Source organism: Barbus barbus (assembly GCF_936440315.1).
Source record: "Barbus barbus genome assembly, chromosome: 30".
NCBI lineage: Eukaryota > Metazoa > Chordata > Actinopteri > Cypriniformes > Cyprinidae > Barbus > Barbus barbus.
In genome coordinates, this window is record NC_136758.1 from 26,514,435 (window position 1) to 26,527,700 (window position 13,266).

Here is a 13,266-nt window from a genome sequence, read left to right on the forward strand (position 1 = left end):
TTGCTGGTAAAACGGAACCAAGTCAGGTGTTTGAGAGAGGTTTGGTCCCTTTCAACCAGCTACTGCGCCGTGACTTCAGCCAGCAACACAAACACAGGAATCTACATCAATGATGAGAGTAAAAAACACATGGACCTGTATCCAAATCAGACATATGCGGTCATTACATCACTGACATATTACCTGAATCACAAAAACGTTAATATTCATATTCAATATCAATGATAAAATATGTGTGATGGTCTGTTTTTCTGTGATTACTCTCTGGAACAGCTCAGTTCTGCTCTCTACAGGAAAGAAATGGTAAATGCTTAAACAATTAAACAGCTACGTTTAGCTTTATGTAAGGAAGTTTTCTAACTTTTTTTTTTCATGCCAGTCCTGTGCTTTCCACTTTGCTGTACTGTAATAAATGCACATTTATTGATTAAAAACAGACTAAGGAAATAAAAGATATTTGTCTTCATTTTTTCTCTTTATATATTATTTCTGTATTTATATGTATGGATTGTAGTTGCCATACCGTATTAATAACTAACATTTATTAAAAATGCATTATGTTTAAAAAACAGTGTTTTAAAATATTTTATTACTATATATATATATATATATATATATATTGTCAAACAACTCAAGGTAGCAACTCAATAATTGTCAACATATAATAAAATTAATTTAATTAATTGCATAACTGGCACAATATGATGAGCAATTCTGGTGACTTTTTTTCTCCACAAATGGAAAATAGAAAAGAAGGCAAAGGAGAAGCACATGTTGGAATTCTACATAAACTCATAAAGTGGAGTGATTCAACAAAACAAAATGTGAGCATTCTTAGAATAATGCTCGTCCAAATAAATAAGTGCGCTGTAATCTAATACTGTATTTATTTTTCAGAATTCCAATTTTGTTTCATTGCTAACAAATGTCTCAATGCAGCTGCTTTTAATAAAAGCTTAAAAACATCTTTATTATGAAACCAAAGGCCACTTCAGATCAACAATTTGTGTACAAATATCAGAAAGCTAAAGAAACCCACAAAAATACAGTACATAAATAATCATATTACACCATATGGCAAACCAAAAATCATTGGATTCAGTGCTGTGCATCTATTTCATTCATTCCCTGATTGCACTGAACTCTTGCGGTGTATTTCAGAGTGACTGCACCAGTTCTGTAACAGAGAGAAAACTGACCAAAGTGGAGGACCAATTAAAGGAATAATTCACCCAAAAATAATTTCTGAATATGTTCTTATCCTCAGGCCGTCCAATATGTAGACGAGTTTGTTTCTTCATCAGATTTGGAGAAATGTAGCATTCCATCACTTGCTCACCAATGGATGCTCTGCAGTGAATGGGTGCCGTCAGAATGATAGTCCAAACAGCTGATAAAAACATCACAATAACCCACCCACACCTCTCTATCAATGAATGTCTTGTGAAGTGAAATGCTGATCCATCCTTAAGACATTTTACATGTCTTACAAACACATAGCTTATGGATTATTGTGTTTGGACTCCTATTCTGATGGCTTGATCGGTGAGGATCAATCAATCTGATGAAGAAACTACATCCTGAATGGCCTGAGGGTGAGTAAATGTTCAGCAAATGTTTATTTTGGGTGAACTATTCCTTTAAGATCAAATACATATCAAAGTGACAGTGTACAAAATGTTTAAATGTTGTTTTGAATATGACCTGTTCATTATAAAGAGAATATGAACACGTGGTCTCCACTTTCTTCCTCATGAACTGGCTTGCACAAATAAAAGGGGTGGGGGGGCAAAACAGGATCTTTCCCACAAAAAAGTGTGAGAAAATTAAACCTTCACAGGTTTCCATGATTACTTTTCCTAAGAGAAAATTTCACAGTAGGCATCACACTTTAATTGAAATAAAACTGAAGGAAATCTTTTAAATTCAAACAAAAGACACACACACAATTGTGAATCTCATGAAAACATATCTGGGCCATTTTCACAAAAAATAAAATAAAAACAAATGCATAAAGAAAATGAGGCCTGTTTTTGGACCATTCCAACTTTTTTTGCATTGTGACATTTTCAAAGACAATTAAAGTCATTTATGCCATAATGCAATAAAACATTTTTTTTTACCGTAATACAGTAATGAAAACAAAGGGATAGTCCAATAAATACTACCACAATAACTGAACAATTTATTTACTTTCTTCCACTTTTTAACATTACAGAAATGAAAATTGTAGAGATGCACAATAATGTGGCAATGCAAAAATATGTAAAAATCACCCTCATATTCCTTATGCAAAACATTCCCTTATTTTATAATCATTTTGGGGTAAATATAATGCTAGCATTTCTGAACTGTTTTCGTGAGACTCACTCATACGTATCCCTCTAATGCCCTGAAAAACCTTGAGAGTGCTGGGGATGGAAGAGACCCCGATCAGTGCAGCATTTTGCAGTGGCACCAGGAAATTCAGATACAGTAAATGAGGGAAGGAGGAGCAGCACCTCCCTGAGACAAGGCAACATCACTGTCATTGTGCATAAGTCTTCAGTGTCATCAAATCCCTCACGAGGAAACTGCTGCATCGGCCTGGAACAGGGCCACTTGTTGGTGTTATTGAGAGGTGAATCCCACAAAATGCATCAAGAATATAATTCAAGCCAAATTTAAAAGAAAAAAGAATAAGAAGTTATATTTTGCATAAAAGAAAATGTCTGATTTTAGGATTTTTTAAATTATTTTTTTTAATCTGTTTCTTGTTTGTGCATTGTGTGTGGATGTTTATTTTTGTGGTTTGAAAAAAATCTAATAATAAAAATCTAACGTATATATTTTTAAAACTCAAAATTTAAAAAAAATAAAATAAGTCCCCAAAATAATTTCAAAACAAAAAACAAAACTTAATGCTCATAAGAAACATGCTTCATTTTTAAAACCTAAAAGTAAAAAAAGAAATTAATAAAAAAAAGAAATAGAAAATAAAAAAATAAACTAATAAAATAAATAAAATTGAATTGAAAGGTAGTGTAAAAATAATTTCACTATTCATCATTATGGTCCTAAGAGACATGGTTCATTAAAAAAAAAAAAAAAAAAAAATCAATCTCCATGGTCCTAAGAAACAAGCTTTTTCATGCAAAATGTGATTTAACTTTTTTTTTTTTTTTCCTTTAATTTTGGGGTGAAATATGGCCTGTTAGATTTTTGTGAGACTCACCCAGTGGTGCATAAATGTGCTCTTTCAGTTCAAAACGTCGATCTTTAATTGCAAAGCTGTGATTCTGGGATTGAAATCAGCTGCTGTAAACAGTTGGACAAAATACAAAATACAATCAAGAGGAAAAAAACAAACAAAAAAAACAATAGCACACCGGCCCTGTAGCGACACACCATTACTACATGGATTCCGCTGATGAGAACAATAATAATAAGGCAACTGGAGTTAGACATCATAAAGAGCTTCCACTACATTTCTCCTTCCTCATCCTCTTCCTCTTTCTCTGGCAGATGCATCTTGAGCCAGCCTTCGGCGGAGTGGCCGTGCTTCTTCTGGTGGCGTTTGTAATTGTCCCAGTGGCCCGTGGTGTATCCGCACTCCTGGCACTTGAAGGGCTTCTCGCCGGTGTGCCGCAGCATGTGGCGTTTCAAGTTCATGCTCTGGTTGCAGCTGTAGCTGCACACGCTGCACTGGAAGGGCTTGGCGCCCGAGTGGATGCGCTCGTGCCGCTTGAGATTGGCCAGGTTTCCGCAAGCGTAGTCGCACATGCGGCATTTGTAGGGCTTCTCGCCCGTGTGCACGCGATGGTGCCTCTTGAGGTTGTCGAAGTGGGCAGAGGCGTAATTGCACTGCGGGCACTTGTAGGGCTTCTCGCCGCTGTGAGTCTTCATGTGGCGGGCGAGATGGTTGGGGTACTGCGTGACGAACGAACACGACGTGCAGGAGTACAGCTTGTCGCCTTTCTCCGGGCTGCTCGGCGAGCTTTTGGACAGCATGTCTAGTGTGCATTTGCTGCAGATCTGCGCCGTGGCGCCCTCCTCATCCTCCAACACCGCTCCGCACACGCGGCACGTGAAGGGGAATAGCAGCTCGGGCAGAGGGTCCGACTCTTTGGCCAAACCCTCGGCGTGCAGCAGGGCGGGGGGATGGCGGTCCGTTCGCAGGGTGTCGTAGCTTTGGAGGAAGTTGGGGTCGCTGCTGATGTGCAGAGTCAGGTCAGACACCACAGACTCTGAAAAACAAAGGAACAAAAAAAGCTTCCTCTTTACAGCGAATCCAGATTTAGGAAGCCAATAGTTTCTACTTCCTCTTGCTTCACGCTTCGCTTCCTCTTTTGGTTTGCAGCACGAAGTGCTTAAAGTGCAATGTATAAAGCTAATGGAGATATGCATTAGCAAGAAACTTGCAGTTTTGAAGAGAACAAGTGCTTCTTCGGAAACTGCATTCCTGTTTAGCACTGTAAATAAAAATAACAATGAAGTCAAGTAAAATAACTGCTTCACCTGTGTAGGGAAATGGCATAAACGATTTTACTTCTGTTTGACACATATGAGTGAATCTCTGAACTTTTTATCCATTAGGTATTGACTGGATCATGAAAAAAATACTTTTCCCATTGTCTATTCTTATTTGGTATTATTGCAATAACTAGTATTTTTGGCAGGTATACGTTTATTATGACAGGAGAGCAGAAGCAGTGAAAGCAAGTGATAGAGCCACAGGCTGGGACTCTTGAATTTGGGGAAAAAGTTTGGGAAAAAAATGTTGTGATTTTTCTGATAAATTTGTGATTGCAATTTTTTAATGGCATTTTTATGCTTTATTGGACAGGACGGTAGAGAAATAACAGGGGAATTATAGGGCGGAGAGAGAGGGGAGTGTGACCGGCAAAGAACCTTGAGAACAATTGCACTATACGTCGGCACACTAACCATGAGGCTACAAGCACCGATGTAATTGCATTTTTAAAAATGATTTTAAAAAGCTCCAGTTTTGTCATGCATGTTTGTAGCTCTGCAAAATTTGACCAAGAAAATTGTGATTATATATCAATAAGACTACAATAATAATAATAATATTGTAATATATAATGAATAAAAATATAAAATTATTTAAAAAATTATAAATAATATATTTTTATAAAAATTATAGAATATAAAAAAATTATATAATATTACAATTCTAAAGTCTTAATTTCTTCATTTTCAATTGTTAAACCATAATGTGTAAATAAGCACTTCATTCTGAAATATGCATTGCATTTATTATAATTAAACTGCCTTCATAAGCCATATGGCAACTTATTTTTATAATGTGTAATCATGATTTGCTGCATGCTCGTTATTGTTCAACATTAACCATATTACTGAATCTGACTAAAGATTACAAAAAACATTTTCTTCTTTAGCATAACATGCCCTAGGTCTGCACAATTTGAAAAACTGCGTTTTAAAATGTGAATCCATGAAAAAATTTATTTGGCCAACAAAAAATTGTTTTTTCGCACTAGGCTTGATTTGATAATCGCTCTAAAGCTATACCATGATTTTGGTTTTATTTAAATTGATCGCGCAGCTCTAACATGAAGTGGATTAAACGTTTACCTTCCGTGAAGTCTGTCGATTTGTCCTCCTTGTGGCTCATCATGTGTTTCTTTAAGGAGTGGCTGTTGTTGGCTCTGAAGTCGCACTGGCCGCAGTTGAGGTCTTTCTCCTGCGTGTGCATGCGCTGGTGCCTCTTCAGGTTTCCCAGAGAGTTGCATGCGAACGTGCAGAACTCGCATTTGTATGGCTTCTCGCCTGTGTGTGTGCGCACGTGCCGCTGCAGGTTGACCAGCTGGGTGGAGGCGTAGGTGCACTGCTGGCAGCGGTACGGCTTCTCACCATTGTGTGTTTTCATGTGCCGCTTCAAGTGATTGGAGTAACGCGAGCTGAAGCTGCACAGTTTACAGGAGTACGTTTTACAAGAGCTTCCGTCGGACGTGGATCTGCCTCGGTTCACCTTCCCCTGCTCGGTGTCTGTGGGGTGGGCCTCCTCTAACGGACGGTCCTGCCGGTCTGCGTCTCCACCCTCGGCGCCGCACTGGAGGCAGTAGAGGCCGGTGAGGTCCAGCGTGCCACTCAGCGGGTCGCCCAGCAGCTGCCCGCACTGCCTGCAGGAGAGGTACGGAGCAAATGAGGCGTCGGGGCCCATCTCCTCCCGCTCGCTCTCTGTGTCTCGTGGGTCCTCGAAGTCGCTCTCCATGCCGAGATGGTTGTAGCTGGAACAGTCCTCATCGCTGAAGCCATACACCGGCATTCCCATGTCAGCCGTGACGGAGTCTATCGGGAGATCACAACATGCTCTGTTATGGTTTTTCTTTAAACCATTTTCTTTACTGTGTTTACATAGGAACCTGAGGCAAAATATATCAAAGATTTCATGACATTTAAAATAAATAAATAAACAGATACAATACAATAGAATAAATTAGGGTCATCAACATGTCTAGTCAGTTCTCACAGAAAAAAAATTGCTAAACGTTAGATTCAAGATTTTTATTTGTCACATACACAGTTATACAGAGTATAACCAGCAGTGAAATGTAGGTCAGGTCCGCTCCAAGGACAGTGCAATTATATAGAATACAAATATTAAGAAAAAGAAAAGTTGAAAAAAATTAAAGAATAAAAGAAATATAAAATAAAATAAAAAATGTAAATATAAATGTGCAGGTCAGTATGTTGTTGACTTAAATAGTAATAAAGAGGAATGTGCACAAAAAAAGTGCAAAAAAGTTGTACAGGGTATGTAAATAGCAGCAATATGAGGTAGAGAAAAATTATGAATAGCTTATTGATATAGTGATATTAACATGGAGTCATGTGATGTTATGACACAGAGTTAGAGTTTAGGAGCCTGATGGCCTGGGGGAAGAAGCTCCTCCTAAGTCTCTCAGTTTTTGACATCAGGCTACGGAAGCCTTTACCAGATGGAAGCAAAGTGAATAGACGGTTACCAGGGTGATTTGGGTCCTTGAAGATTTTAACAGCTCTATTTTTGCAGCGTTTGAGGTAGATGTCCTGCAGAGAGGGGAGAGCAGACCCTGAGATGCGCTCATCTAAGCGCACAACTCTCTGTAGTGCTTTGCAGTCCTGATTGGAGCTGTTTCCATACCACACTGAGATGCACTGAGTCAATACACTTTCTATGGTCCCTGAATAGAAAGTTTTCAGGATTGCTGGTGAGACCCTGAATTTCCTCAGCTGTCGCAGATGGTACAGTCTTTGCCTGGCTTTCTTAACCTGTGCTTGGATGTGTGTAGTCCAAGTCAGGTTCTCGGAGATGTTTACACCGAGGTACTTGAAGCTACTCACCCTCTCCACAGGGGTCCCACTGATCATAAGAGGAGTGTAGGGCCGCTGCTCTCTCTTCCTAAAGTCCATGATCAGCTCTTTAGTTTTGCTCACATTCAGAGCGAGACAGTTGTCCTGGCACCATGATGTGAGTCTCTCTACCTCATCCAAGTATGCGGTCTCATCGTTGTTGGAGATGAGGCCCATAACCACAGTATCATCAGCGAATTTGATAATAGATGTGCAGCTGTGAGGACACGCAGGCCAGCAACGGATCTGCTCTCACCTCCGTGGAGGATTTGTTTCCGAAGGCACATATGGTCCTCAGCCCCTGCCACATCCGTCGAGTCATTGAGCTGGAAATGAGACTCAATTCTCTCTCTGTATCTGTGTTTAGCGGCTCTTACTGCGCATCGGCGAGCATAGCACGATGCTTTGTACTCGCTCAAATTCCCGGTCAGAAGAGCCTCAATGTAAGCAGCAGTGCGTGTGTTAACCGCAGCACGGATTGTTCGGTCCACCCACGGTTTTTGATTGGAGAATGTCCTTACAGTTATTGTTTCTGTAGCTTGCCCGGTTAGCGTGTTTACAAAGCTTAATGCTACATCCGTGAACTCGCTGACGTCAGAAGAACTCGCCCGGAACATGTCCCAGTCGACGTCATCAAGAGCCGCCTGTAACATAGCTTCTGAGTGGGAGGACCAGCATGTCACTACTCTCTGCACTGGAGGATACTGAACGAGCCTTTGTTTGTATTCCAGTGTGAGGAAAATGGCGGCATGGTACGATTTGCCAAAAGCCGGTAGTGAGCGGTAGAGCTGCACGATTCTTGCTAAAATGTGAATCACGATTTTTCTCCATGGGAATTGAGATCACGATTCTCTTACACGATTCTAATTTTTTCAACCAAAATGTATTGCACTCAAGTACAAAAAAAAGAATCTGTACACTTTACCGATGAAATGAATGAAGTAGGCGGTCAGACATGTGTAGTAGAATGGCGATCCACCTTAAGGACCTGATTTTTTTTTCAACATTATTACGACCAATATTTGGAATTTCATCATGTGATATTTACATTTTTTTTTCATTGGTTACACGTGCATCTTCTTCTTCCTTGTCTTATGTGCACAAATGGTGCAATTTTATTATCCTTTGGGTTTGTGAAATGCAGTGAGCTCTATGCTGCAAGTATCACGTTTCTGTAGTGCTGTGGTCTGACAGGAGTTCAAGTTTTAGGTCCGATCATATTCCTTTCTCTTCTTTTAGTTTGTTGTGTATTAGTCTATGTCTTTTAAATGTTGGAGAAACTACGCTTTCTGCAAATAACACGAATTACAGGAAATGCTTTATTTATAGTGATTCATTAACCGGTGAACTGGTGTAAGCCGTATCAGCTGAACTCACCAGTGGCCGTATGCCTGATTTCCCATATGAACGCGCTTGTTTTGCTTCTTTACATATAGGCTATACTTGCTGTATGCCTTGAAAACAATATAGGTTTCTGACAAAGTTTCTGACAAATAAATTTTTTTTTCTGTACAGTTATATTTCCTCTGCTTTGTTATTATCCTAACATGGATGCACGTAGCCAATATAAGCAACATGATTATGTCGATGTTCCAATAATTTTTTTTTGCGCAAACAGGCAATGCCTGTTAAAAACTAAATGTTTTTTTTTTTTCAAAAATACAAAACCACATGGCAGAGTCTTAACTTTGATAAAGAATATCTCTTTTGTTTTGAGACTTCAGGGATCTTATCTATGCACAATCAGCTTGTAACACTTCAAAGAGAAAGGAAAACGTCTCAGGTTACGTATGTAACCATGGTTCCCTGAAGGGAACGAGACGCTGCGTCGAAACGCATATGGGAACGCCTTCAGCGTGACCAGGCTCTGAATATGATGTGTAATCAGTCAAACAAGGGCGAGGCGTCACGGGCGGGGTGACGTCACGACCAGGAAGCATATAAGCACATGCGGCGGAGCCGGCTTCAGCTTCAAGTCATGAAGCAAGCGCTGGCAGGGATGCCGGAAGTGTGGCAACGCGACGCAGCGTCTCGTTCCCTTCAGGGAACCATGGTTACATACGTAACCTGAGACGTTCCCTTCCAGGAACTTCGAGCTGCGTCGAAACGCATATGGGAACGAGATACCAACGCCGCCAGACTGACAAGTCCCTGCCTGGTGTCAGGACGAAAGGACAGAGGAGCCGGGAGTGGCTCGGATGTCGAGGTCATAGAACCTAACGAAAGTCAGGGGCGTGGACCACCCAGCTGCGTTGCAGATGTCCTGCATGGAACACCTGCCCAGAAGGCCTTGGAGGCCGCCACACCTCGGGTTGAGTGCGCTCTGACTCCCACCGGCGGGTACGACCGATGGGACCTTCGGAACATACCCCACGCGGGGGTAGAGGAATACTAAAAAACACAGGACATTCAGTATAATAAAGTGTTGGAGTAACAAAAAATTGTCTCTTTTCTTTATTTTAGACTCCTTAAAGTGAATAATTTTAAAGCTTTAAGTTGTTGAACATAAGAGAACATTAACAATAATAAATAAAAATATTCACATTCACACGGGGCGTCGGCGTCAACGCCTCTCGTTTACTTTTAATGGAGTGACGTCAAGCGTTGCCAAACTGAATTGTAGGTCCCTCACGTCGCTTCACTGGCGTTGCAGGCGGCAGAAGTTGAAAACTTTTCAAGCGCCAACGCAGGCGTCAGCCAATCAGATCGCCTTATTTAAATACCCTAGCACAGATGCTAGCCAATCCCGTTCATGCAGCACCAGAAAAGTATGTGATTGGCTGTTATCACTATGACGGCGCGTCAGAACCATGATCAGCACCAAGCTTCAGACACGCTCCCTCCATCAAGCGTTGATGCTGACGCCCCGTTGAAGCAGCGCTGCGCAGAATGATCACCGTATGACATCAAAGTACTGCAAGAGCGATTTGAATGCATAGGATCCGACTGCTGATGTCATACGGTGATCATTCTGCGAACGCGCCTATTGACTCCGTTTAGGTCTGCCGCCTTGTTACACGTCACGTGACAGCGGAACGTGGCCAATGAGGGAGAGGAGAAAAGTGATCGAGATTTATGATTGATTGGTGAATTAATAGTGTTTTGTTATTGTGTGTGTGTGACCAATAACGCGTGAATGCAGCATGATCTGAATGCAGGGAAATACACGGAAGTGAATCGTCGTCATTTAGAAATGAGATCACATTTATGTACGAATCGAGATCGTGATTTTTTTTTTCCGATTAATCGTGCAGCCCTAGTGAGCGGGCTTTGTAGGCATTCTTGAACTGAGAGTAGCAATGACCCAGTGTGTTTGGTCCTCTAGTTGGACAGGATACATGTTGATGAAAGTTCGGCATGACCTGCTTGAGGTTGGCTGTGTTATTTTTGTCAACTTGGAGTACACTAGCGTATAGATGACTTCACATGGACTATAAGCCACAAAACCTCATTTTCAATTTAATGCGTTTTTTTGTATTTTTCACAAAATCACTGTAAAGCAAGGCTTTATGTTGTTTTTTGTTTCTGTGGCAACAATAATATAAATGCTTAATAAATAAAATGTATAATTATAATTAATTAATAAATATAATTAATATAAAACAAAGCTATTGTTTCAGCTATTCTACTATTATTTTAATATTCTAGTATTAATTATATCATTATTCTTAATATTATTATTATTGTTAATAATAACAGTAGTAGTTGTAATAATAACTATTATTACTATTACTACTATACAACAAGGTTTTCACAAAATCTAATTAGTAAAGTGTATTTGTATAACAGCTATTCTACAACAGCTTAGAAAGTGGGTAATCCCATTTTTAAAGCCTATTAACATTATCTATCCACAAACGTTTGGGTAAAGTATGGAACAGTACAGCAAGATAATTGTAAACTGACTTAAAGTAATTCATATTCCATATCACTGACCTGAGTCCCTCTCAAAACCCACGATCCTGTAGTCATTTTCTCCAAAGCCCAGCTCCTGTCCCAGGAGGAAGTCACTCTCCAGAACCAGGTTTTCCTGATTGCCGACTGCCGCCCCATCTTCAGCTCCCACTGCAAACAAACAACATCACAGTCAATAATAATATCATAGTTTACTTTATTATAAACTAGAGCTGTCAAACGATTAATCGCATCCAAAATAAAAGTTTTTGTTTACATAACATACATGAGTGTACTGTGTATATTTATTATTTATCACACATGCATGTATATATTTAAGAAAAATATGTTAAGTTTATACATTTAAAATATTTATAAATAATATCAATTAATTATATGAATATAAATATATACATGGAAATGCATGTAAATATTTTCAAAATAATACATAATAAATATACACAGTAAATACATTATATATATATTATGTTAACAAAAACTTTTATTTTGGATGCCAAGTGGAACCAAGTGGCTCATCCTATTTTAGAGCCTATTAAAACTATTAATCCATCTATTTAACAACATTATTTTTAAATTTAGACTTTTTGTCAATTGCTTGGCTGAAGTATGGAAGATTTTAGTGGATTTAGTCAACTTTCTGAGCGAATGTTGAGTAAATATAGTGTAAAATGTTAATTAAATCATATTGTACATCATATAGCAGCAATATATCAGGCTCCTTGTTCTACTGATATCACCATTGGAAATCGAAAACTATCATTCTCTGATCTAGTGAATTTTATAGATATTACACATTCTAGAAGAAGCCTTAGATGCAGTGTATCTGATAATGATTCTCAGTCATATCCGGTAAATGAGTATGAGAGACTTGTACAGTGATAAGACTGACGGTTATCAGCTCTGGAATGAGGGAACAAATACGACAGGAATGAATGAAGGAGGAAGGAACAGTGGAGAGACGGCAGATAAACGGAGGGAGTCGGGTTAGAGACGGGTCCCGCGGCAGGAACAGGGGTCTGTACTGAGGAAACGCAGTGAGGAACGAATGACGACAGAAGAGGGGAAGCCGACATGTTTTCACTGAGATAGAGCCGATTCTTAAAGACTCATAACTCAACATTAAACAAGGGCTTTGGAAACTATCATATAGTCAAACTATTTCCTTTAGAACTTATATAAACGCTCAAGAGGAACTAAAAAGAGCTGCTTTCAAGCAAAAGGAAAGGTTAGACTTGTGTTTCTCCAACAAAAGCCCACATGATCTTCAATATTAATTTTGACAGAAAAGACATTTTTTCAACATAAAGCAAAAAGCAAGTTAATGGGAGTGACAATAAAGTACAGTAGAAACAAATTAAACCATGACGTGACTCAGCAACAATATAAGCATTTTTTTAATAAATTATTTTTATTATTTATTTAAAAAATGATGATGATGATTGTTATTATTTTGGCATGAGTAGTTCAGTCAGTCCCTCATGTGAATAGTTTTAAAATATAGAGTGATATATCAAAATATGTTGATGTTTGCCCATTTTCTGACCACTTATTTCAATGGCAAAATTATGAAATACATAAAAATCAGTGGTATCATTGCAACACGGAAGAAAAGCAGAAGACACTGCCGTACTTAGAACAAATACAGAGACAGAAATCAGGAGATCTGCAAAACCTACTCTGGATTGGAAAGTTTTCTATATTAAATATATGCTGCTGATTATTAAAATTTGAAAAATAAGATCAAGAGGATATAAAGCCAGAAATGTCTGAATGAGCTCATCAAATAACTAGAGACAGACTGATATTTTTTTTGCTCTTGTTAATAATTATCAACAGATATAAACACAATTACACTGATTACATGAAAATCAGGCGTTGATATTAATAAATATCAGAAGATACAGACAAACTGTGATAAATATCAGATACAGAGTGCATTCAAGAGAGATAGAAATCCAGACTTACATTTGACAGGCTGTGGGTTAGACTGTT

General features: G+C 38.9%; 1 protein-coding gene across 2 annotated transcripts in view; it reads right to left on the reverse strand.

Annotated features, from left to right (window-relative positions):
• Window positions 1–3,164: 3,164 nt before the first annotated feature.
• The window catches only part of LOC306850373 (zinc finger protein 513-like), a 10,689-nt gene continuing 587 nt past the window's right edge, over window positions 3,165–13,266 (reverse strand). Inside the window, exons 1-4 of one of the 2 annotated variants that reach the window (XM_079385972.1) lie at window positions 13,240–13,266; window positions 11,296–11,424; window positions 5,599–6,315; window positions 3,165–4,226 (exon numbers count right to left, since the gene is read on the reverse strand). The exon at window positions 13,240–13,266 is cut by the window's right edge and continues 587 nt beyond it. In XM_079385972.1, coding sequence (XP_079242098.1) covers window positions 3,463–4,226; window positions 5,599–6,315; window positions 11,296–11,424; window positions 13,240–13,266 — 1,637 coding nt within the window. In that variant the 3' untranslated portion in view covers window positions 3,165–3,462. Of the gene's footprint in view, window positions 4,452–5,598; window positions 6,316–11,295; window positions 11,425–13,239 lie in introns of both variants that reach the window. The other variant, XM_079385971.1, reaches the window with a different exon arrangement.